Raw genomic sequence first — 22,363 nt, forward strand, 5'->3', positions numbered from 1 at the left:
AGACGAGGACCACGTGAAATTGCTTCCTCTCATGTCTTTGCGCCTATTACTCAGTTTGATTTTTTCCTCTTGCTTCCCTCTCCTCAATACATCGGCTCCGTGTGTGCTTTCTTCTAAATTTCAGATCTATCGAAAAGTATCTAAAGTATTAGCATTTCTATTCTTTGTTTCTCTTGTATGTCTTTAAGAAAAACCTGGATCAGTGCCCAAAATTAACTTTTTAGCTCAGCTTTTAAGGTGGTGAACTAAAAACAATGTATTTGCCAAGAATGATTTTTACTGGCCAAAATAGTTAAAATATATTTTCCATATAAATATATAATTTTTCATCAAAATATGTCAAAGTTTGCAGAAGTTTAGACGCTATTGCTTTGTGTAGAGCCAGCGTAACAGACAAAGTTTGAGACCAGACAAAGACTAAGAAATTCAAGTGGGAGGATTTTTTTTTTAACCGGTTTCTGTGCGTCTCTGTGTCTGTGTGTGTGAATTCCCGCCCTTCAGTTACTTCATCCTGAACAAGCGAACAGGTTTCCTGATCATCAAGGAGAACGCCCCGCCCGGCACCTACCAGTTCCAGGTCCGTATCTCTGACGGGGTTTGGCCGGACGCCGTCTCCACGGTGACAGTGCACGTGAGGGAGCTGCGCGACGAGGCCATCTACAACTCCGGATCCCTCCGCCTGGCAGGTGAGGCTGACTCTATGCCAGGGATTCTCTACCTTTTTCATAGCATGGACCCCTAATTTAGTCCACATTAGGGCCACGGACCCACATTTTTTTTTTTTTTAACAAATATATTTATTGCTATTTTAGTTTCAACAACAGAGATCATGACAAAAAAAAACAAACAAACAGATAATACAGCACAGGTCACCCCCCCTCCCACATCCAACCCTGCCTAAATAAAAACACAGAACTAGGAGGAAAAAAAATTTAAATTGTACATGACATAAAAGATAAAGTCATTACGTTCTAACAATGTACAAGGAGAGCTGAAGATACGCTTAGCTAGTTAATACAGGTCCCAAAGGATTATTTTCCATAAAATGTAGGAAATGTCCCCATATTTCTTGAAAGACATCAGGTTTTCCTTTGATAGCATAAGTCAATTTCTCTAAAGCAAGACAATTAGATAGGTCTCTGAACCACTGACTGATATCTGGTTTGTCTGGGTTTTTCCAAAATAGTGCAATTGTGTGTTTTGCTTGGAGAAGACAACGTGTAATGTAGTCATAATGTAGTAATGTAATTTTCTTCTTGGTCTTATTAATATTCAGTCCCTCAGGGAACAGACCTAGGATGCACAGCACAGACCCACATTTGATGAGATTTTTGCCTCTCGGACCCAAATCTGAGTATGTTTTTATTGTTAGGTATGATTCTGTCCAGAATTCCATGACTATCTGTCTTGTAGGTAGAGAGATAACAGTGAAATTATGATCAAAACAGTCATTCTTCTACATTCTCTAACTGTGTTAACTCTTGTAAATTAAATAATGCTGAAGTTTAACAATTCATCAGTTTGCTGGGGACGCCCTGGTACCTCCTCAAGGACCCCTGGTGGTCCCTCGAACCCCACGTTGAGAACCACTGCTCTACACAAACACACACACACACACACCTTACAGCTCACCCTGACTGACCTATGTTTGCCTCTTGAAGACACTGTAGACATAGCTCTGAGGTAATGACACATCTCTGCCTCTCCACGCTTGCAGACCTGCACTCACTCAATTTCCACTTAACCTGCGGAACTGTCCTTGAGTTATTAGCGCCGGTTGCTCTTTGGGCTGTTTCATCTGTGGACATCAGTCTTATTTCCTCATTTGCACCGCAGCGGCTGACCTGCACCTTCGCTGCATGGCCCAGATCAGTTATATTCCCATTTCCCCTCCAGGCACAGCTCAATCATTCATTACAGTTGCCGCTCTGCACTCAGCAACCGATTGCCGTGCTCCTGTGTGGTGATCTGAGTTGAGTTGGCCCGTGATATTGCGGCGATAGGCGATAGGCGAGCGTGGTCAGCGTCTGCCGACTCGTCTCCAGTCATAGAAAATTAATGGACTGCTGATTACTGTTTGCTCGACTTGTTTGCGGAGTGTCAATGGACTGCCACACTCGCCGTTAAAGATGTTTCCTTAGCATGAGATTACGGCATCATTAATCCCTCTCCTCTGACTCATGGGATCTCGTGTTGTCGTCGGCATACACAGGAAAGCTTGTTTCCATTACTTATCGTGGCAAAAGTAATTAGTCGAGAACTTTTGCTCAGCCAGCACATTCTCCTCACATGTCGGGCGGCATCCATCATTACCTGATGTACAGCGCGGCGCCTGTCTGCGCCGAATTAAATTCGCCTTAGAGAAATGGGACATGGCTGAAGGATTTTTATGATTTCAGAGATATTGAAATAGAAGCAGAAGGGGGCGGCTGGAGGGAGCGGGCGAAAGAGAGGAGGGGGGGGGAGGATGGAATGGAGAGTCATGCCTCATATAAGTAGATAAAAGGATTTGCTCCTCGTTCTCAAAACAGGGGCTGAGGTAAATGAATGCGCACTAAACCCGCAGAGGCGGCGTGGCGGGGAACAGCTGGCACCCGCATTTCAATATTTGTTTAAGAGAAATGAATCCGCGCGGAAAGTAGACGAGGGTAAGTGCGCGCTTAAGAGGAGTTGAGGAACGGAAATCAACATGAAAGAATTGCTTAATGAATCCCGCTCTCTTGTTTTTGTTTGTTTTTGTTGTTTTTTTGGTGCCATTGCAACCTGTATTTTTGGCCCATTTAATGCAGAATAATATGGCTCGGTTTGTCAACAACTTATCCCAGCGGGGTGGTCCGTTCGTCGGGTACTTTTTGACTCGACTGTCATGGAAGAGCCGTTAGCTGTGGGGCTTATTGATTTAATGGGCCCTGCTTCTAACTGAGGGACTCCAGTTGAGAATGGGAGAGCGGCGATGTCAACCGCCACCGCGGATACGGTGTCAAAATCACTCATACCGCTTTTAACCTGCGGTTCAGCGGCGGACTAACTCATTAAAAAAAAAGTTTAGCTTTCAAGAAATGCGATATGAGAGAGTAATGACTTTGAGATCATCCTCAGGTTTCGGAAACCTACCAAAACAGCAATTGTGTGTGGCGGATATGTAGCAGAAGCCATTTCCAGGATTTGATGTTTTTTTTTTGTTTTTTTTTTTCTTGTTCCTGCGTGGGGCTTTGGAGTAAACAGTCTCATTGATTCTCAGTCTCGGGGATTATGAAAATATTCCACTTATAGCATTACTTACACCCTCCTTGACATTCTAAATCCCATTTCAAGAACAAATGTGGAATGCAATAAGGACGCACAAAGACAGCACTAGTTAAATCTGCCTCGCTGAGATTAAGCCTCCCTCCCTCTCTCTCTCCCGCTCTCTCTCCATATATATTGATGGAAAGGTGAAAAATGTGGTAAACACAAAGTCCTTGAAACACCCACATTAGACAAGAAGCGTACAGTGGAAATGCAAAGTGCTCTGTGGGAAAACAAAAAAAACCCACATTCACAGAGAAGTGCCTGATGAGTTATGTACAGCACATATAATGCATGCAGAGAAATGGTCGGTAGGCACTAGGCTGAGAAGTTCCAGGGTGAAGGGATGAGGACTTTATGAACTGTCCCTGCAAAGAAAGTAAGTCCCGATAATTCTCTCTCTCTCTCTCTCTATCCATTTATCTATCTCACTTTCCACATCGGTTTGCATCCCTCTCTCGGAGGCCCTCGCATTATAGGATCGATAAAAAGAGAAATTGGGAAAATATCTTGTTTGCCACTGCAGGGATTAGCTGTGCGGTGGCTCAGACTCCCTCCACCAACCCTTACTGACCCGATACTCTATCCCTTCAGCACTCATATTGCCTCTGTTTCTCTTCGTATTGGTGCATTTTATGAGTGAAATATCATGAAAAGAGTGTAATGTCTTCAAATGCAAATACACGCTGCATGAAAAGTGTGAGAAATACCTTTTCCTGCCATGAAAAGATGATATGAAGGAGATAGAAACAGGTAGTAGTCTGACAGAGAAATAACATGGTGGAAAGTTAAGGGTGTTGTGGTGGTAGATGGATTATAAGGCAGGAACACCTTTTAACTTTTTCCCAGTTTACTCCAGTACAGTGAGGACATTGCTGCGAGGTCCTGACTTCTTCAACAGGTTAGTTTAGGATTAGGATTTGGGTTTAGGGTTAAGATTAGGGTGAGGTTAGGGTAAGGCTTAACCCTCATCCTACCAACATATTTAACATACAAGGACTACCGACTGGGACCCTACTGTAAGAAACAACCATCATAGCAAAATGTTAACTTGTGTTAACATTATTAGTTATGTAATTAATGTCATCTAAAAAAAAAAAAAGAAAAAAAGATTATTATTATTTTAGGAAAGTTACAGTTAATTAAATGATGTATTGTATTTCTGACTTTGAACATCATCTTAGGAAGAGCAGTATTTAGGGTCGTCGACAGAGCACATGAGAAAATCTGTGTCTGCTGCATCTGTGTCTGTCTGTATCTGTGTCTTCAAAATGACTGACAGAGAGCCCCCCCCCCCCTAGTGTGTGATACTTTAAATTAGGTAAACATGAACTCAATAAATAGTTCCATCTATTAAAACTGCATAGGCGGAATTGGGTGATTTTGACTGGGGTCCCCCAGGACCCCAATACATTGGTATTTTTAAAAAGCACTAATTAAAACAGAAAACAGTGATATGAAGTCATTAGGAACAAATTGATTGACAAAGTCATGAAAATACCTCTGGGGTCTGCTGGTGTCCCAGTCAGTAGGATGAGGGTTAAGGTTAGGTATGTAGTGGTCAGGGTTAAGGTTAGGGAGTTAGGGAATGAATGTTGTCACTGCTGATAGATGCACACAGATGTGTGTGTGTGCCTCACTTGTGTAGCTATAATGATCCCTGATTGGTACTTTAGCTTAAGTTAACAGTTAAAGCTGCACTAAGTGATTTTCCAACTACCAGAAGGGGACAGAAACCGCAACACATCTGTAAATAAAGCACAGCAAAGCTGCTGGACTACGGAGAGAGTAAAAAACACCGTATTACATAAGAAACAACATACATGCGTCCCCTTTCAGATGCAACTTTCCATATGTTTCTCAGTTAAATGAGCTGGACATAAACAGACAGAGAACACAACTTGCACTGTGTTACTTTCGTACCTCGTAACAGCTGTCAGAAAGCGTGTAAGATGCATCTTATGATTATGGTTTTGTGATCTGATACTGTTTACTCCAAGCCAACATATTAGGCTAAATCTAAGTAAGATGAAATATCTTAAATCAAGTTTTTTGTCTGACAAGATATTTCTTCTTACCAGGCAGTTTTTATGTTAGAGCATTTCACTTGTTTCAAGCTTTTTTTGTCCTTAATTATCTTATTAAGACATTATAACTTGTTACTGAGATTTTATTACTGGTTCTGAGTAACTTAATGCTTGAAACTAGAATTACCAGAATTATAAAGCACTGACAAGTACAAAACTGCTTTGTCGAAGTCAGAATGTCTTATTTCAAGCATCTTATCCTTTTCATCTCTTCACATATTAAGAACAGATATGACCAAATGGAAATAAATTTTTTATTATCAATCTTACGCCACAGCACAGCAATTTGTGACTTAAGAAGCGTTTGTAATGTAGACGTCCAGTGGTGGTTTGTTGTTGTTAGCTCCACTTAAAATTCTCAACAAGATGGTCTCCACAAATCCACAAAAATATTCTTTGCATCAAGTTACCAATGTTGCTTTAACACAATATTTTGATGCATGATATGAATGATTGGCAACAAGCATCCTATTTTCTCATTTTCTCCCAAAGTATTCAGTGGCCGAGGTTGACAATTCCATTTTAATGAGCTAATCAGGCTAAACTTGCAGCTTAGCTTTGAAAATATATCATTGTTACTTCTGTCCCTCCGCTGTCTGAAAGAATAAAACATCATTCGACCCGGGTTCAAATTCCAATTCATGCCGAGGAGCTTTCTACTGTGAGTCAAGTCTTAACTTTTAGCAATATTTCTTATTATTCACCATGACCAAGACCTTACGCGAACCTTAAACCTTAAAAATCCTATGAAAAGAATATAATAAACAATGCATTTGCTCTACTCCAGTTACTTTCTGACTTCCCACGTTCCCTTTTTGGCCTTCGACCCGGAAGTCATTGCCTTCAATTGTAAGTTAAAAACCTTGAAATACAGCTCACAAAGACACTGTTTCCATTTAAAAAATCGCTAACTGTTACCACGAAAAGTTAGACTGTTGTAGTTATTACCGTGTGACATGTTTTTAATAGTTTTTTAATACAATGGAGTTCTATGGCTGCTGGGACAAGAAATGCATTAAAACCACTGCCTTATCCTTTAACCAAAGTTTTAGCTGCCCAAACCTAAGCCTAACCTTAGCCCCAAAGTTGTTGTACTTGCCTAAACTTAACTGTAAGCTAACCTTTTCACATGACAAAAGAGAAAATAGTATGTCCAATTCATGCCACTGTCACATAACCGAATTCATTCTATAGTCACAGTGGAGGTGGAGGAACTTACATAATTTGCGGTTCAGAGTTCTGAATACTCCGAGTGCTCATATCACAAAATTGTATGAGACTAGATTGCTATGTGTCTACCTGTCTGTCTGCCTGTAATGAGTCCCTCTGTCTGTGTTACTGCCTGTGGTTCTGTAACTGTGCCGTAGGGTTTCCCATAAAAATGTCTTTCTTGTCAGTCTTTGTTTACCCGCCTTGTTACTCCAAAAAAAAACAGCAATGCTTTACTCATTACTCATTTAAAAGTGACATCTAAGAGCGGTAATTTGTTACTTTTACTTTTGTTGCAACTCAAAACCGGTGATTGCATCCCCTTCTCATCTTTAAAAATCAAAATGACTCAATGGCCTCGCCTGTGTGCGGACGATAAGGAAACCAAACAGTGTTGGTGTCAAATGTTTTTGTCATTGCTTTGCGCGATAAAATCAACTTGTGAGGATACAGTACTTAAGCACCCAGAGGAAGTCAACTTTTCTGCCATTTCTCATCTAAACTAGTTTACTTTGTGTCTGCATCGATTGAGAGAATGATGACTGATGAATGATGAATTGGAGGCGGAGGCGGTATAGAGTTTTGGGGTCATTCAACTTTAGTCTGATGCTTTTTAGAAAATAAAAGAAATAACTTTCTTTTGGAGTGGTAACTGAGTGAATGGTGAGTTTATTGCTGGAACCATGCGCAGGAACGAGGCCGCTTCTTTCTGTAATCCTTTGGACACCGGTGCGGCGAGGAGTGTGAGGAACACTGACGTTGTCGTCCTTGAGGTCTTTTTTTTTGTCTCCATCTTTTCTTTGTCTGTTCAGCCATGGTGGCTATCGCTGCTCATGCCCAGCAGCTACCTACCCGGTTCTTCTTCTATTTATTCCAAACAAACGGTAAATGTAAAACGAATCACCCCCTGTGCCCCGGATGATTTTTTTCCCTGCAAAAACTTACCAGACAAAAAAGCAGCAAATGTAAAAGCTTCCATGAACTGGATTTGGGTTGAATCACTATTGTGTTAGGGAACAGCAAAACAGACATTTTATATGAAAATATTGTGGGATTATGACTGTAAGGTTGTTTAACTGAAGTGTTTTCCAGAACAATGTGAAATGTACAATCAGCAACTCATTAGATTAAATATGGCATGAAACTCTAGCTGTTAAATGGATACTAAAAGGATTAAATTGTATTATGGTGCTTGGTGTTTTGTGATTGTAAGGCTGCATTGTGAACAGAGAAATTTAAGGCTAAAAAACATATTCAAAAAAACAAGTCAATTTTAGCCCATATCAGTGGCATAATTGTTCCTAAAGAGAACGGAGCCTTCTTTTTTCTATACTTAAGAAAAACATATTTGCTGTCTTACCAAAAAGAAAAAAAAAAAAAATAGATCTCCCTCTGATAATGGCTGAATGTGAATCATGAGTTGCATCAAACCTCGCATGTGCAATATCAACAGTGTGTTTTCAGAGTAAACAGTAATCAGAGTTGATGACACAGTTGTGGGAGGAGAGACTCATGCTTCAGCTGACTGCCACCGCCGGAGCACAAGCGCCTAACTTGCTAATTACCACCATATTTCCATGCGGCCTCATTATGTTTGTGTGTTCTGTCCTCAACGCTGTACAAAGTGAGGAATAGAGCGGGGGGGTCTGGGCAGAAACCACCACTAATACATGTACATCCCTGAATTGCCGGGTCGATTCATCCTTTACTTTGTTGCATTGGGACTTTATTTTAGTAAAGTGCTTTTTTTTATTAAAATAACCTAGTCTGCACTCTTATTTCATCTTGTCCTATTTGAGAAAGATCATTTGTATGTCTGTTTTTTTTATTATTTCAGTTATCAGTACATTTGAAATGACCTACATTTTACTTTTAATTAAGTCGACTTTAACATTGGTAATTTTCTTCTTCTCAAGTAAAATTTCAGCAATGTAACAGCAGTTCTTTTTTCAAAGAAGAGAGCATACAGAGTGCTTCTATTGGATTTCTTTGTGTGGAGGCATTTGTAGAAGGTGCTCTTTGGTTTGCGCTTGTTGCTTTCAGTGAAAAGAGAAAGAGTTCCAAGGCACTCTTCAAACAGAACATTCGCAAAAGCCTTAATTGCATGGCTTGTTCAAAAAGAACACATTGAAAAGCAACTGTAACGTGTTTTTTCAGCCATACTGTGTCCTTCATCGGGGAGCGGCGCACCAACCCGCACAAAGAACAAGATGGTACGACAGTAAACTTCCACTTGAGCAGCATGTTTCAGCACTCTTTCCCGCTGCCTAGTTGCGTGCGATTGCAAACCCGCGGGTGCGAGGGCCTCCGCACCCCGCACCCCGCACCCCGCCCCGACGAGGCCCCTGGGAAGGAGAAAGCGGCGGTGAATTGTGAAGTTGGATCAAAGCCAGGTGTAAAGGCTGCCACTCTGTGTTAGGAATTACAAACCCCCCCCCCCCCCGCAAACCCCCATCCCCTCCTGACTGTCTCTCTGTCTGTTTCTGTCCTTGTTTCCCCCGGTGGGTTGACTGATGGGAGCTGACATTAGCCTCGATCCCTCACCCTGTATCCACTGAGCCTATTCTGAGCCCCCTGTCTTGTCTCTTAATGCCTAGGCCCTGTCTCCCTGCGCTCTCATACACCTAATCACCCTGCCCACCCCTCTCTGTGTGTGTGTTGCAGTTCTATCCTTGTGAGAACCAGTTTGAGTTTTAGACCTTTGATATGAGGACATTTTTGCGAGGTCCTGACTTCTTCAAAGATCCTAAACTAACCGTTTAGGATTAGGACTTTGGTTTAGGGTTAAGATTAGAGTTAAGATTAGGGTTAGGTTAGGTTGGTTGTGTGTAGATGTTTACCCAGAGCTCTGACCACAACTGTTTCACAGAACAGAGGGGCTTTTTACCAGAGCTATCCAGGTTAGGCATTGGCCATCCACTGTAAATAGATTGCACCTCGCTCCAGCTGCTTTGGAAATAGGAAGTAGTAGTAGGAGTAGTCGTGTTATTTATTAGATTAAAACTCAGGGGAGCGGAGCCCTTCGAGAAGAACCCCCTGGTCTGGGCATTCAACTCGTGCACCTGGTCTGGCTTCCTTGTTCTCCCCTCCACCCAAGTTATTTTGAATTTGATAGAATTCATTTATTTTAGCTAGTGTTATTTATTTGGTTATCACTCTGGGGAGTGGAGCCCTTCGAGAAGAACCCCCTGGTCTTGGGCATTCAACTCACGTGCCTGGTCAGGGTTAAGGTTAGGGACTTAGGGAATGACTGTTGTCAATGAAGATAGATGCACACAGATGTGTGTGTGTGTGCGTGTGAGTGCACACTTGTGTGGCTATAATGATGCTTGATTGGTACTCTAATTTTACAAGTTAACAGTTCAAGCTGCAATAAGCGATTTTCCGACCACTAGAGGGTGACAGAAACCGCAACGCATTTGTAAATAAAGCACAGCAAAGCTGCTGGACTAAGGAGAAGTGTGACCGGTTACCAGTCTCGCTTTGACAGATCTTTCTCCTGCTGAAGGTTACATGTCCCACAATGACAAGTGAAGAGGCAGGTAGCAAGTTTACTAGTTTCACAAGTTTACTAGTTTAACAAGTTTACTCACTCGCTTCATCGATTCCACCATTACAAGAGTTTTTTTCAGGAATGCGAGGGGGTGAACGCCGCTTTTAAACAGCGAGGGAGGAGACATGTCCACATCTCCACATAGCACATGTTAGTCTCAGGATTGGTTATAGGGTCTGATATTGCTTATTGCAGGTTTAAGCCTGCTACTGACACAGGGTGTAAAAGAGTGAGGTTCTTATTAGGAAAAGGAGTTTGGTTCAAACTATCACAGTGATGTTTTCCATTAAAACACAGCAGCAATGAGTCTGTTTTAAATAAAGATTAAATCCATGCAATGTTGATATATTGCTTGCAGAATGAAGTTCATTGGTTGAATAACTTGTTAGTTTTTATGATAAAAGAAACCGGAAACGTTCTACATACTGTATCATAAAGTGTTCTATTACAGTAATGGATACAAATCACATAGCCTACTACAAAGCATGAGCTTGACACTTTAGCTTAAGCTACCAAGATACAAAAATATATACTGTTCCAGTGCTCTAAACACAACTGACGCAATCATTTCATTCATAAAATATCGGCGTACGCATAATATTTTACACTTGATTAATAACAGATGATAAAATTTAAACATCAAACAAACATAAACTTGACTTGCATAATTCAAAGAGACAACGATTATCCACAGCAATTCCATCCCCTGCCGCCATTCCTGGAGTACCGAGATTTTCCACACAAGGATCAGTAAGGAATGTCGGGGAGGAGAGGGCACACACACACACACACACACACACACACACACACACACACAGACAGACACATAGAAAGTTTTCACACTCATGGTCTGACTCTCTCTCTGTCTTGCTGTATGAGATCTCACAGAGGAGCATGCTCTTGAAATCCATATTACACTTACACCAAGAGTACATGGCCATTGAGCCATAAAACATAGACACAGTCAGCACTATCAAGACACTTACCAATGTCATTGAGACCATTCAAAAAGGATGAAAAGCTCCCTCCTTTTCTCGCTGCCTTCGCTCGCTCACTCTTCCCTCCTCTGCTTTTCTCAGACATGTTGAAGAGTATTGATTGGAACATTGTGAGGTGTGTGTGTCTGTGTGTGTCTGTGTGTGTGTGACAACTTTGTCTGTGTATCTGTCAAATTGGCTCCCGCGGGAATGTGTGTTTCTGTGTGTTGAGTGAACTAAACCCCAGTGCGACCTCCCCTACCGAGGGAATTCACTTTTATGCTACCCATAATCCTTTGCTCTTTGGTGTCGGACCAATTATACGTATCCTTGTTTCTGCTACTGAATTTGAAAGAGAGAGTCTTTGTATGTGTGTGTGTGTGTGTGTGCATCCATTTGTGTGTGTGCATGCATCAGTGTGCAACGCTTCTCTGAACGCTTCTACATTGCAAAATCCAAGGAAAAAGTACTGCCCACACTGTTCGATTGACAGGTGATCTGTGGGAAGTGCAGGGCAGAAACACCACAGCAATGAGAACTTAACACCGAAGATGGAGACAGAATTTCACTCAAAGATGTAATCATAGAAGTCACAGATGATATCATCAACCATTTCACATTCAATTAAACATCCTTCAGATTCTGGTGTTTTCTTCTTGATGTCGCAAAGATTTTGAAGTCCTGCTGAGGGGTTTGCAGAGACCGTGGTTAGTGGTTGCATTTGACCATGGTCTGATCTTGGTCTTTGGCTACTGTAGATCCGGTCTTACTCTTTTCCTCGGTCTTGCCTGATATCAGACAGAATTGTCAACTCGTTACCCTCCATTTCCATCTTCAGTCTGACATTGCCTCCGCTCTAACCGATTTCTGTGGGGGAGGGGGATTCGATTTTCCCTAACCAATCACTAGAGACCAACATATCTGCCTGAATCTAACATAATTTTAAGTCGACACATGCGTAGCCATGACAACACCAGAGACGGTTCAGAAAGTATAGAGCATCTTTGACAACACGGAGTGAAGTAAACTTTTAATGGATTTAGAACAGCCTGGATAGCAGCGTCTATCTTGCGGTCGCCATTGTTGTTATTACTCCTCCTTGGTTCTGGCGCACAGCTTGACAACAGCTTGACAATGGTGTTAGTCCCGCCCGTGGCGCTGATTGGCTAATCGTTAGTCTGCCCCCGGCGCTCATTGGACCGATCATTTTTCAACCGAGAAACCGCTGTTTCATGTCATGATACCAGACCATAATCAGTCAACTCGGTGGAGTGGACGGATTCAAAGGTCTGGACCCAGGCAATCCTTGGTCTGATCTTGGTCCTGCCTACACCTGAGCTCATTCTGGTTTATGTCTTGTCCTAGTCTTGAGTAGGCCCAGTCTTGGTCTTGTCTTGGTCTTGTCGTGGTTTTGTCATGGGTTTAAGCTCTGGTGTTGGTCTGGTCTTGTTCTTGTTGCTGTTCTATTCCCAATCTTTGTCTTGTCTTAGTCTGGCATTGTTCCTGAATGTGCCTGGTTGGTTTCTGTCTTGTCTTTGCCTTGGCTGGGCCCAATTTTGGCCAGGTCTTGGTTTTGGTTAGGCCTGGTCTTGGTCTGGTATCTTGTCTAGGGCTTGATATGGCTCAGTCATGCTCTTTTATTAGTCTTGTTTATGCTCAGTCTTGGTTTGCTCTTGGTCTTGACGATGCCCAATCTTTGTGTTGTCTTGATCTTGTCATGGTTTTAACTAGGCCTGGTCTTGATCTTTGCTTGGTCTTGACTAGGGCCAATCTTGGTTTTGACTATCTCAGGCTTGCGTTGTTCTGATATTGTTCTTATACTCAGCCCGATCTCTTCTTGGTATCATCTCGTGTGGACTTGACCCTCGACTTAGTCACTGAAATGTAGAACTCTGACTTGCTAAAACACAGCTGCTGGACTGGTGCTGAGAATTAAACTGTGAGCCGGATTTCTCTAAAGCCTGCAGCAGAGTATGAATAGAAATAGGACCCACAAATTATCAAGAGTATATGTATTTTCAAGGGCCTTATTGCTCCTTTAAATTCAACCTCGCAATATGCCGTAAAGCTGGAGAGCGAGAGCGAGAGGGAACAAGAGTTTGGCACAACTCCTTATTTACATCCAACCCTCTACCTGTGCACACACACATTCCCCCACACACACACACACACACATACAAAATCACCTTCCAAATAAAAGTGTGATTGAGCTGTTCTCAGTAATGGTTCATTCGTGATGACAGCTCCACTCCTTTCAGCTGTCTGGGCTGTTCTCTAACTAACATAGTTTTCATACAACATTTCGCACATCAGCACATGTTTTATTCTATGTCAGGTCATTTCTATTACGTTATCCAGGAGAATAGATCTGACAAACATCTCTACTGTTCCAATCATGTTGTAATCTGTGTATGTGTTTGTGTGTGGGTCTCAGACATCACGGCACGGGAGTTCATCGAATTGAGGGGGAAGCAGCGGAGCCGCTACGACCTGCTGGTGGACTTCCTGTCCGAGATGCTGTCTGTCGCCCCCGACGACGTCAACATCTTCAGCCTGATGGACGTGAGAGAGCGAATGCTGGACGTCCGCTTCGCGTTGCACGGCGCCCCCGCCTACCTCCGGCCGGAGAAAATGCACGGCTACCTGGCCGCCCACAAACAAAAGGTAGGACACCATCAGTGTCTGTGTCCATGTTAAAGGAATAGTTCACCCAAAAATGAAAATTCTGTCATCATCTACTCACCCTCATGCCAAATGAAACACAGGTGAAATTTGTTAGTCCATATAACACACAGGGAGGTTGCCAGCACAACTTGGTATGGAGTAACCTGCTATGGAGTTGTGCTGGCAACCTCCCTGTGTGTTATATGGACAAACTTCACCTGTGTTTCAACTGGCATGAGGGTGAGTAGATGATGACAGAATTTTCATTTTTGGGTGAACTATTCCTTTATCGCTCAAGGCAGGCGTAATGAGTAGGGTTAGCCAACTGATCTATCAGGCTGATGTTGCAGTTTTATTGAAAATCGGATATCAGCCGGTAAATGTCGTCTACATCTGATATGATGGATGTTCCTCCCTGACCACAGCTAGACCTGATCTTTTTGACCAGAGAAATGATTCCAGTGTTGTGAGGATTTGATTCAACAGCTTCAGGGGCGACAGACTGTAAAACCTGCGATGTAACCTGCCTCACCTTGCCTTAAAGCATAACATTTTCAGCCTGGACCCTATTTCCATAACATTTTCCATCATGCCAAATCAATTCTGACCAAAGTCTTGTCAATTACTTCACGACAGAGCTACTTACGTCTGCCCCTTTCCTCAAGTACTGTGTAATCAGCTGCTGCCCTTGAACATTTAGCTGTTAATCACCAAGGCAATGTGCCATCCAGCTGTTAAACTCACATATCTACCACCTAAATTTCCTTTTTATCACTCTAACTCAGCCTGACCTGATCCCAGAGTACCAAATGGGTTTTTTAACTAGTTTTGAATACTACCTATATGTCTTGTTCCATTTTTATTCTGAGCACAAATAGATTCCTAGCAACACTGGTGGAAATGCCAATAAATTATTGAATCTTGGCCCCACAAGGTTTTCAGATCACAGCAGTGTTCCGTTTTAAATGCACAGATTTGGATCGTGGATTTTCAACCTGGACCACATTTCCCTAACATTTTCAATCGATTCTGACCAAAATTTTGTCAATTACTTAAATGACAGAGCTACTTAACGTCCAACAGACATTCCAACAACCAACCCTCAATTCATGTCTTTTGCAACATATTAACACTCACTCTGTAATGAGACGTATTACATCCATTATTACATATTATATCCGTGAGAACTTTCATTTTGCGTTACTTTACTCAGAGGGTGCGTGCAGACAGGCAGTCTCAGCCGAGGTAGCATCACTACTCAATGAGAAAGGCATGACTTGAGATAATATTCATTTGCATCTTTTTTTACCAACGTGTCTCACAACAGAGCGAGTGTGTCGATGTGTTGAAAAACACCTGCACCGGCCTTGCACTCCAAACACACTTCATTCTCCCTCTAGAATGGTTCAGCAAAGGCTACGTTGCTCAGCCTGTACATTTTGATTGACATCTCTTATTGTGCGAGAGGTCTCAGCTGGATGCTCATTTCCAAGGTAACATATGTACAAAAGTGCAAACAAATATAAAAAATGGCAAATGAGATCAGTAAATATGGTGATAAAATTCTGGTGGACTAAAACCGTATTTCATCGTTGCTTCTTTGTTTTTTTTTACTGCCCCTTTCCTCAAATACTGTGTAATCAATCTGTGCCATCCAGCTGTTAAACTCACATATCTACACTGTAATAAGTGCTACATCCATCATGTAGGTTTAATATACTTTAAATAGTTGTGATCTAGTTTATTTTATTTGTTTTATCCTAAAAAGTATCAATATACTTTCCCTTTACTTAAAATGTGTCAGTATATATACAACAATATATTTTAAATAAAACTATCACAATTTATTTGAGTAGTTATGTCTATGTGATTGTTGTGTACATTAAATGTTATAAAAGTGAGTTGACATACACAATTTATTTGAGTAGTTATGTCTATGTGATTGTTGTGTACATTAAATGTTATAAAAGTGAGTTGATATACACAATTTATTAGAGTAGTTATGTCGATGTGGTTGCTGTGTTCATGTAACGTAATAAAAAAAGTTGACATTATCACTTTTCCCCTGATGCTTTGTGCTGCAACGTGTCTGTCTGGTCTGGGCGGGACAGGTCACTTTACCCGGGAAGGTATCAGCAGCTTGCTTGGCACTACAGCCTACTCACTCTGTTCGCCGCTGCAGAATTTTATGGATCCTGGATAAAGCGGTAAGTTGAGCAATTTTAGCCGAATGATTGGTGATGTAAAGTCGCGCTAAACCGATGACTTGAGAGGTCCTGTTCGGCAGCTAACGTTAGCTAAGCAAATCTGTAGCTAACGTAGCTGCCCTGCACACATGGCAAGCTAAGTTAGCTGCCCGGTGCTAACTAACGTGATCCTGTCGACCACGGTTCTGTCACCGTATTTACCGCAACCTAACGTTACACTTGGGGAAAACAGAAACCTGAAGCGAAGCCTGTAAAATTTAATATAGGCTAAGCCAAGCCGATTTAAGTTTCAATACAGACAGGCTACAGACATGCTAGCTAAAGTATGCCTTATTAGCTAAGTTAGCTATCACGTTTCAGTCAGAGTGAATTTTATGCACTTGTGCTCTTCATTATGTCTGCCATCTCGCTTCTCTTGTTTTGCCTCAGAGCAGGAAACTTGGTGTGTGGCCATACACGAAATTAGAACCATAAACGGTTAGATAAAACCCCTAGACAAAAGACGCTAATGCTAACGCTAGTTAATGCTAACGCTAGCTAATGTCAACTTACTCTAAGTTAGCTGTAGCTGACTGTCTGATATCGAGTGTTGTGGGTTTTGGGCAGGCAGTAGTTGTTGTTTATTTTCTCAAAAATCTAATCCAAATATAGACAAAGTAAGTTTTTTTTATTTTCCTCTCAACGAGTTGAGAACCACAGCTTTAAAGAATGCTTGGTCTATTATACTGCAGTTGAATGAATAGTTGAAATACAGAGGGTGTTTAGTTTGTGCTGGTGTCATCAGGCAGTGAATTTTGAACAGGTTTTACTTTTTGATAGGATCCATCTGCCTCTGTGGAGAAAAGGAGAGAAATGCTCCTGAGATGCCTGACCGAGTGGGGGAGAGAAAGAAGAACTCATCAGTGACCACCACGTATGTGTTAGGCTTAAAGCTATGTATCTATCTGTCTGATCAACAGTCTAACTGGTCACCCGTTTTTGATCAGTATTTTTAAGTGAATGTCTTAATGTGTTGATATTGTGATGATATTATAGGGATGATTATCATTGCTCTCAAAAGATATTTACACACTGTAGATTAGTGATGAACAGTCATTAGTAATGTGATGACCAAGCAGGTAGAGGCAAAGAACGGAAAATTGCATCCCTTTATTGTAATGCAGCCTTTAAAACCAGGAAAAGACAACACTTATGCCAGATCACGATAGTACAATACCCACACTCCATGCCATTGTCATGGCAAAGTAAGATTGGCCAACACAGCAGGCATACTTACAGATGCTGTTTGCCAATGCTGTAGTACTTAGGTCCATGGCTTGGAATTCCAGATTGGAGCACTGGAAACCAACTTGAAAATTGACTTGGATGTTTAGCTTACAGGTGACTGGGACACTGGTAATGGGGTCTTCAATTTTGGTGACTCAGACTTGAAAGCAAAGGAACTGAAGCTAAACAAACTTAATATCCAGTGATCCAAGAACATAACTGCAATTTGGTGTTGTTAACATTACACTGACAGTAAGTGCTATATGAGATTGATTTTGACATATGCTGTCAACTAGTGTAACTGTGTAATGAAGTATCCATCACCTTTAGCAACAATGGTACAATTTTGACTTTGTGTCTGATCTATCTTTTTACCTGTCTGTTCTGTTTATCTCATTACCTGTTTCTCTGACCAAACTCTTTATTCTTCTTTGTCTCCACCAATAGAGTCGTGATGAAACCGAGGTGCACGCCGAGCTCAGCAGTTGCCCGATGAAAATTTACGCGTGCCATCAGCCCGATGCCATTGGCATCATCAAAGAAGGTCATCCAGTGGTCAGAGGTCTGACCAACCTGTCAAAAGCATGCTGCCTTCTCTTTGGACTTACCTATGCCCTGGAACTTAAGTATCTACCAAAACTGGCGTGTTACATGTGCTGAAAATAATTTGTCTTTTGGCAAGTTACTCATGTAATAGAATTTCAGTTGGCATTTTCCTTTTGTGTTCATTCTAATGTGCCTTAAATTAAAATGGACTTAACTGTGTTCTGTACCATCATTGTCATTACCTCATGAGGTAGATATTCAACAGCATTGTGTGCGCAATTCAGCAGTTATGGCCTGTTTTGCAATCTATGGCACTGTTAGAATTGAAACCTTTGAAACAGTGGGTTGTGAAGAGTTAAATAAATGTTATAATCTTAAATCTGTCTTTCCATCTTGTTCTTCTTAATTTGAAATTGTTATTGTTATTGACAGGAAAGTCTATGTATGTAAAGTTAGCCTAATCAAAACGTAGTGCTTGGGATATAGAAATTATAACAACAAAACCTTTAGAGAAATTAATGTAGCATAATTTATTCACCAGAGGTTGTAGCCTGGACTCAATTTAATGGAGTTCATTCACATGTGTGATTAGGTTAATTTTACTATTTTACATTTTATCTACAAGTAACCTGTACTCATTTTAATTAAGTTCAATATCATGTGCAAGTGAGTTACCTTTACCAAGAAAATTAAGTTTATCTAATATCAGTAGTATTAGTTAACTCAACCTGATTTTACTGGGTTCATGTTAAGTAATGTTACAGTGTTCATTCTACTTAAAAAAGCCTTGAAGTTGACTCAACTCAAAAAGTCCAATGCAACCACTTACCTCACTTTTTATAAGTTAAAGAAAGGCATTACTTTTTAGAGTGTATACAGATATGCAAATGACTGTCCCCTCTAGTGTTATATCGCTATGATTGTAACACTGGCCCCTTTCGAATTTCACAAAGACTAGACTCAGTAAATATAAGAGCCAGTTGCGTTCCAAGGCACTGGGATAATTTTCTCAACACTCCACAACAATATGTTTGGTATCAAATGAAGAGAGAGAGAGAGAGAGAGAGAGAGAGAGAGAGAGAGAGAGAGAGAGAGAGAGAGAGCCACAGAGAGAGAGAGAATGTGTTCCCCATGCCAATAAAGCCCCTTTGAATTGAAATAGACTAGAAAAGGTTACATTTTCTGAAGAAAATTTGTGGGCTTGCTTCAGCAAGACAGGTTGAAGACAGTTGAATTGATGACAAAGTGTTTAAATGACTGTACATTTTGAGTATTTTGATCTGCTGTTTGCAGTAGTAGCTCATAGCGATAGTTGTAGTAGTAGCAGTAGAAACAGTAAAGGACTGAAAGCCAGTGCAAGTGTAAACCAGCTAGAGTGTAGCAGAGAGTCTGCTGACACTGTAGTAGCTGCAGTAGTAGTAGTAGGCTACTACAGTACTAGACGTTTCACTGTTTGAAGTAGTTAAAATGTGTAACTGAACAGTAGTAGGAACGCTATAACTAGACAATACCACTACTAGAAGTAGTAGTAATAGTAGTATTAGAAGTAGTAGTAGTAGTACTAGCAGTATTAGAAATAGTAGTAGTAGTAGTAGTAGCAGTATTAGAAGTAGTAGTAGTATTAGCAGCACTATCAAGTAGCACTAGTGGTAGTAGCAGTAACAGTAGTAGCAGCAGTAGTAGTAGGCCTAGTGCTACTAGTAGTAGTAGTAGAGATGTGTGTGTATGTTACACAGTGAAATACACTGTAGATGGTCATATCTGACTACAGCAAATGACTGGATCACTTTAGAAAAACCTTAGAATAATTAGGTGGCAGTGACTATCAGAAATGACTGAATACAAGTCTTCAATGTTAACAGTACTATTTCAATAGGGCTCCCACTGTACAGGGAGAATCAACAATGTCATGAATAGGCCACCAGGAGGAGCTGTGCTGAAAGTGCCTTTGGGGAGCCCCCTGGTGCCATAAACACGATACTACAGTACAGGGAGAATCAACAGTGTCATGAATAGGCCACCAGGAGGAGCTGTGCTGAAAGTGCCTTTGGGGAGCCCCCTGGTGCCATAAACACGATACTACAGTACAGGGAGAATCAACAGTGCCATGAATAGGCCACCAGGTGGAGCAGCAGTAGTTGTAATGGAAGTAGAATCAGTCATTTAATGGTAATTACACCTGTGTTGTGTGTGTGTGTGTATTTTACTGTCCAGATAAGCTATAGATTCTTTGGTGTGAAAATGTGCGACTACAGGGTCTACAATGTCCTTCAAATCATTCAGGACTTGCCAGGCAGGTTCATTACCTTGTCTCCAATCAAAAGAGGTAAAAATCTCAATATGCTCCAGTTTTCATGCGCATTCCCCCCAATCATTTTCCTTGTTGAATATGCAAGAGGTGGCTTCCGGTTTAGCACGCACCGAAGAAGGTCATGCGATCGTGAGCTCCGCCGGTTTGCCTTACAGTTGCTTTTTATATTGCATTTATTTACTTCAAACCTTGGTCACAAAAACTAGAAACCAACTAACGCTGCTGGTTGTTGCATGGCACAGTACGATCTCAGAGAGAAAAAGGCTTTTTTGTCTGAAAATCTAAGTACAGCCAAACCACCTCCCTCGAAAATGGCGGCTGACAAGGCGATACGAGAAAGCAAAGACGACTTGTCCAGGCAGATTGACACTAAGACTGCTAACATCCAGACCACACTCACGAAGATTGAATCTTCACTCTCAACTTTGTCTGACCAAGTTGAGGAAATGGAAGGACGGGTGTCGGCTAATGAGGACAACGTGTGTGACGCTCTCAAGCACCTGGACAAGACGGAGAAGGAATTGCGGAATGTGAAAGACAAGCTGGATGACCTCGACGATAGAAGCAGGAGAAATAATATACGAGTCTTCAACATACCTGAAAATTCGGAGGGTTGGGATGCCACTGCTTTCCTTGAATGGATCATTCCACAGATCCTCCACCCTGTCGCTTTTGATTCTCCTGTCATCATTGAGAGATGTTGTCGCCTCGGCAAAGCTTCAGACAAGACCAGGCCGCTGATAGCTAAATTCCTTAACTTTAAAAACAAAGAAAAGGTGCTCCGCCGGGCCAGGGAAATGAAGGAGATCTTCTTTGAAAACAGAAGAATTTACATCGATGCCGACTGCAGTGCTGAGATGCAGCGGAAGGACACGTTCAAAGCGGTGAAGATGGCGCTGCGGGAGAAGGGCATTGAGTACGGCTTGCATCATCCAGCCAGGCTTCAAATCTCACACGAGGGAGCCGTCAAGTGGTTCACTTCACTCGCCGACGTTGTGGATTTTCTGAGCAAGCTGGAGAACTAAATTCACATTCGCTTTCACCTTAACAGATAGCCTAACGGACACAGCCATCTCTGGTGTCTTTCATTTTATCCAACAAAAATGAGTGAGTCATATAACCATCCTTTGATTTCATTTAATACAGGTTATTATGGCTTAGGCCAGTTGCGGATGGCGGTTTGGTTTATTATGGGACTGTTGTAGTTCTGATGTTAAAAACAAAGTGTGGCAGCTAGCACCCTAGCTAGGTTGCTAACACCCAGTTAGCAACCTAGCCTGCATCTAACAGGCAAGGACTAACAGTTACTTTCCCGATGGACTACTCGTTGTTGTTGTAGTTTCAGGTTTAAAGCGACACGGTTGATTTCAGCTTGTTTCTTATCTCTTTTGCGCTTTTGATTGTGCACTGATTTCTTTATTATCTTAATTGGTTCCCTAACTACCAAGCATCGCTATTGATGAGGTGGACCTGGCTTTCAGTGATTGTGGAGCAGCTGATTTTAGGCTGGACCTACGGACTGGGAGCGCCGGGTCATTCTATCATCACGGATTAAGGTTGATAAGTTTGAGATATACAGTAACTGTTGAGGCTACCATATAGTTAACAAGAGTAGCCCACCTAATGTTCCTGTTTTTGTTTTTGTTGTGGGGTTTTGGTTGGGTCTCTTATGAGGAATGGAATGGTTACTCTATCTGCTCTTCATTGTGTTCAGAAACTGCAACACTTTACATATGGTACGGTTAATACTTTTTACATACCTACATGACTAGTCAACTAAACTGTATCTCCTGGAACGTAAAGCGAATCAACACCCCGATAAAGAGGAAAAAAATTATTAATTATTTAAAGAAGCTATCTACAAGTATTGCATTCATTCAGGAATTGCACCTTACCTATGTGGAACATTTGAAACCTAAGAGGGACTGGATTGGCCATGTCTTTTTTTTTCCTCTTTCACTTCTAGAGCGAGAGGGGTCGCTGTACTCATAAACAAAAACATAATGTTCAAATTTAACTCAATTGAAAAGGATAAGAATGGTAGATTTTTGCTTATTGATTGTGTTTTGAATATGAATAGGATGACATTGGTAAATATACATGGTCCTAACTACGACGACCCAGCCTTTTTTAATGACCTACTTCTGAGGCTTGCAGCGGTTGAGGGACACTGCCTTATTGGTGGAGACTTTAATCTGGTCCTTAACCCAGCTATGGACCGCTCGCTGCCCAAGTCACTTACACCATCTAAGCAA

General features: G+C 41.5%; 1 protein-coding gene across 1 annotated transcript in view; it reads left to right on the forward strand.

Annotated features, from left to right (window-relative positions):
- The window catches only part of LOC139639905 (neural-cadherin-like), a 143,110-nt gene extending 128,259 nt beyond the window's left edge, over nucleotides 1-14,851 (forward strand). The window contains exons 24-26 of the mRNA XM_071514058.1: nucleotides 502-686; nucleotides 13,549-13,770; nucleotides 14,757-14,851. Coding sequence (XP_071370159.1) covers nucleotides 502-686; nucleotides 13,549-13,770; nucleotides 14,757-14,851 — 502 coding nt within the window. The remainder of the gene's footprint in view (nucleotides 1-501; nucleotides 687-13,548; nucleotides 13,771-14,756) is intronic.
- Nucleotides 14,852-22,363: the final 7,512 nt, after the last annotated feature.

This window comes from Centroberyx affinis, unplaced genomic scaffold (assembly GCF_046629955.1).
Source record: "Centroberyx affinis isolate AG114_WGS23_722 - 3 ecotype Tasmania unplaced genomic scaffold, CSIRO-AGI_Caff_v1 ptg007910l_1, whole genome shotgun sequence".
NCBI lineage: Eukaryota > Metazoa > Chordata > Actinopteri > Beryciformes > Berycidae > Centroberyx > Centroberyx affinis.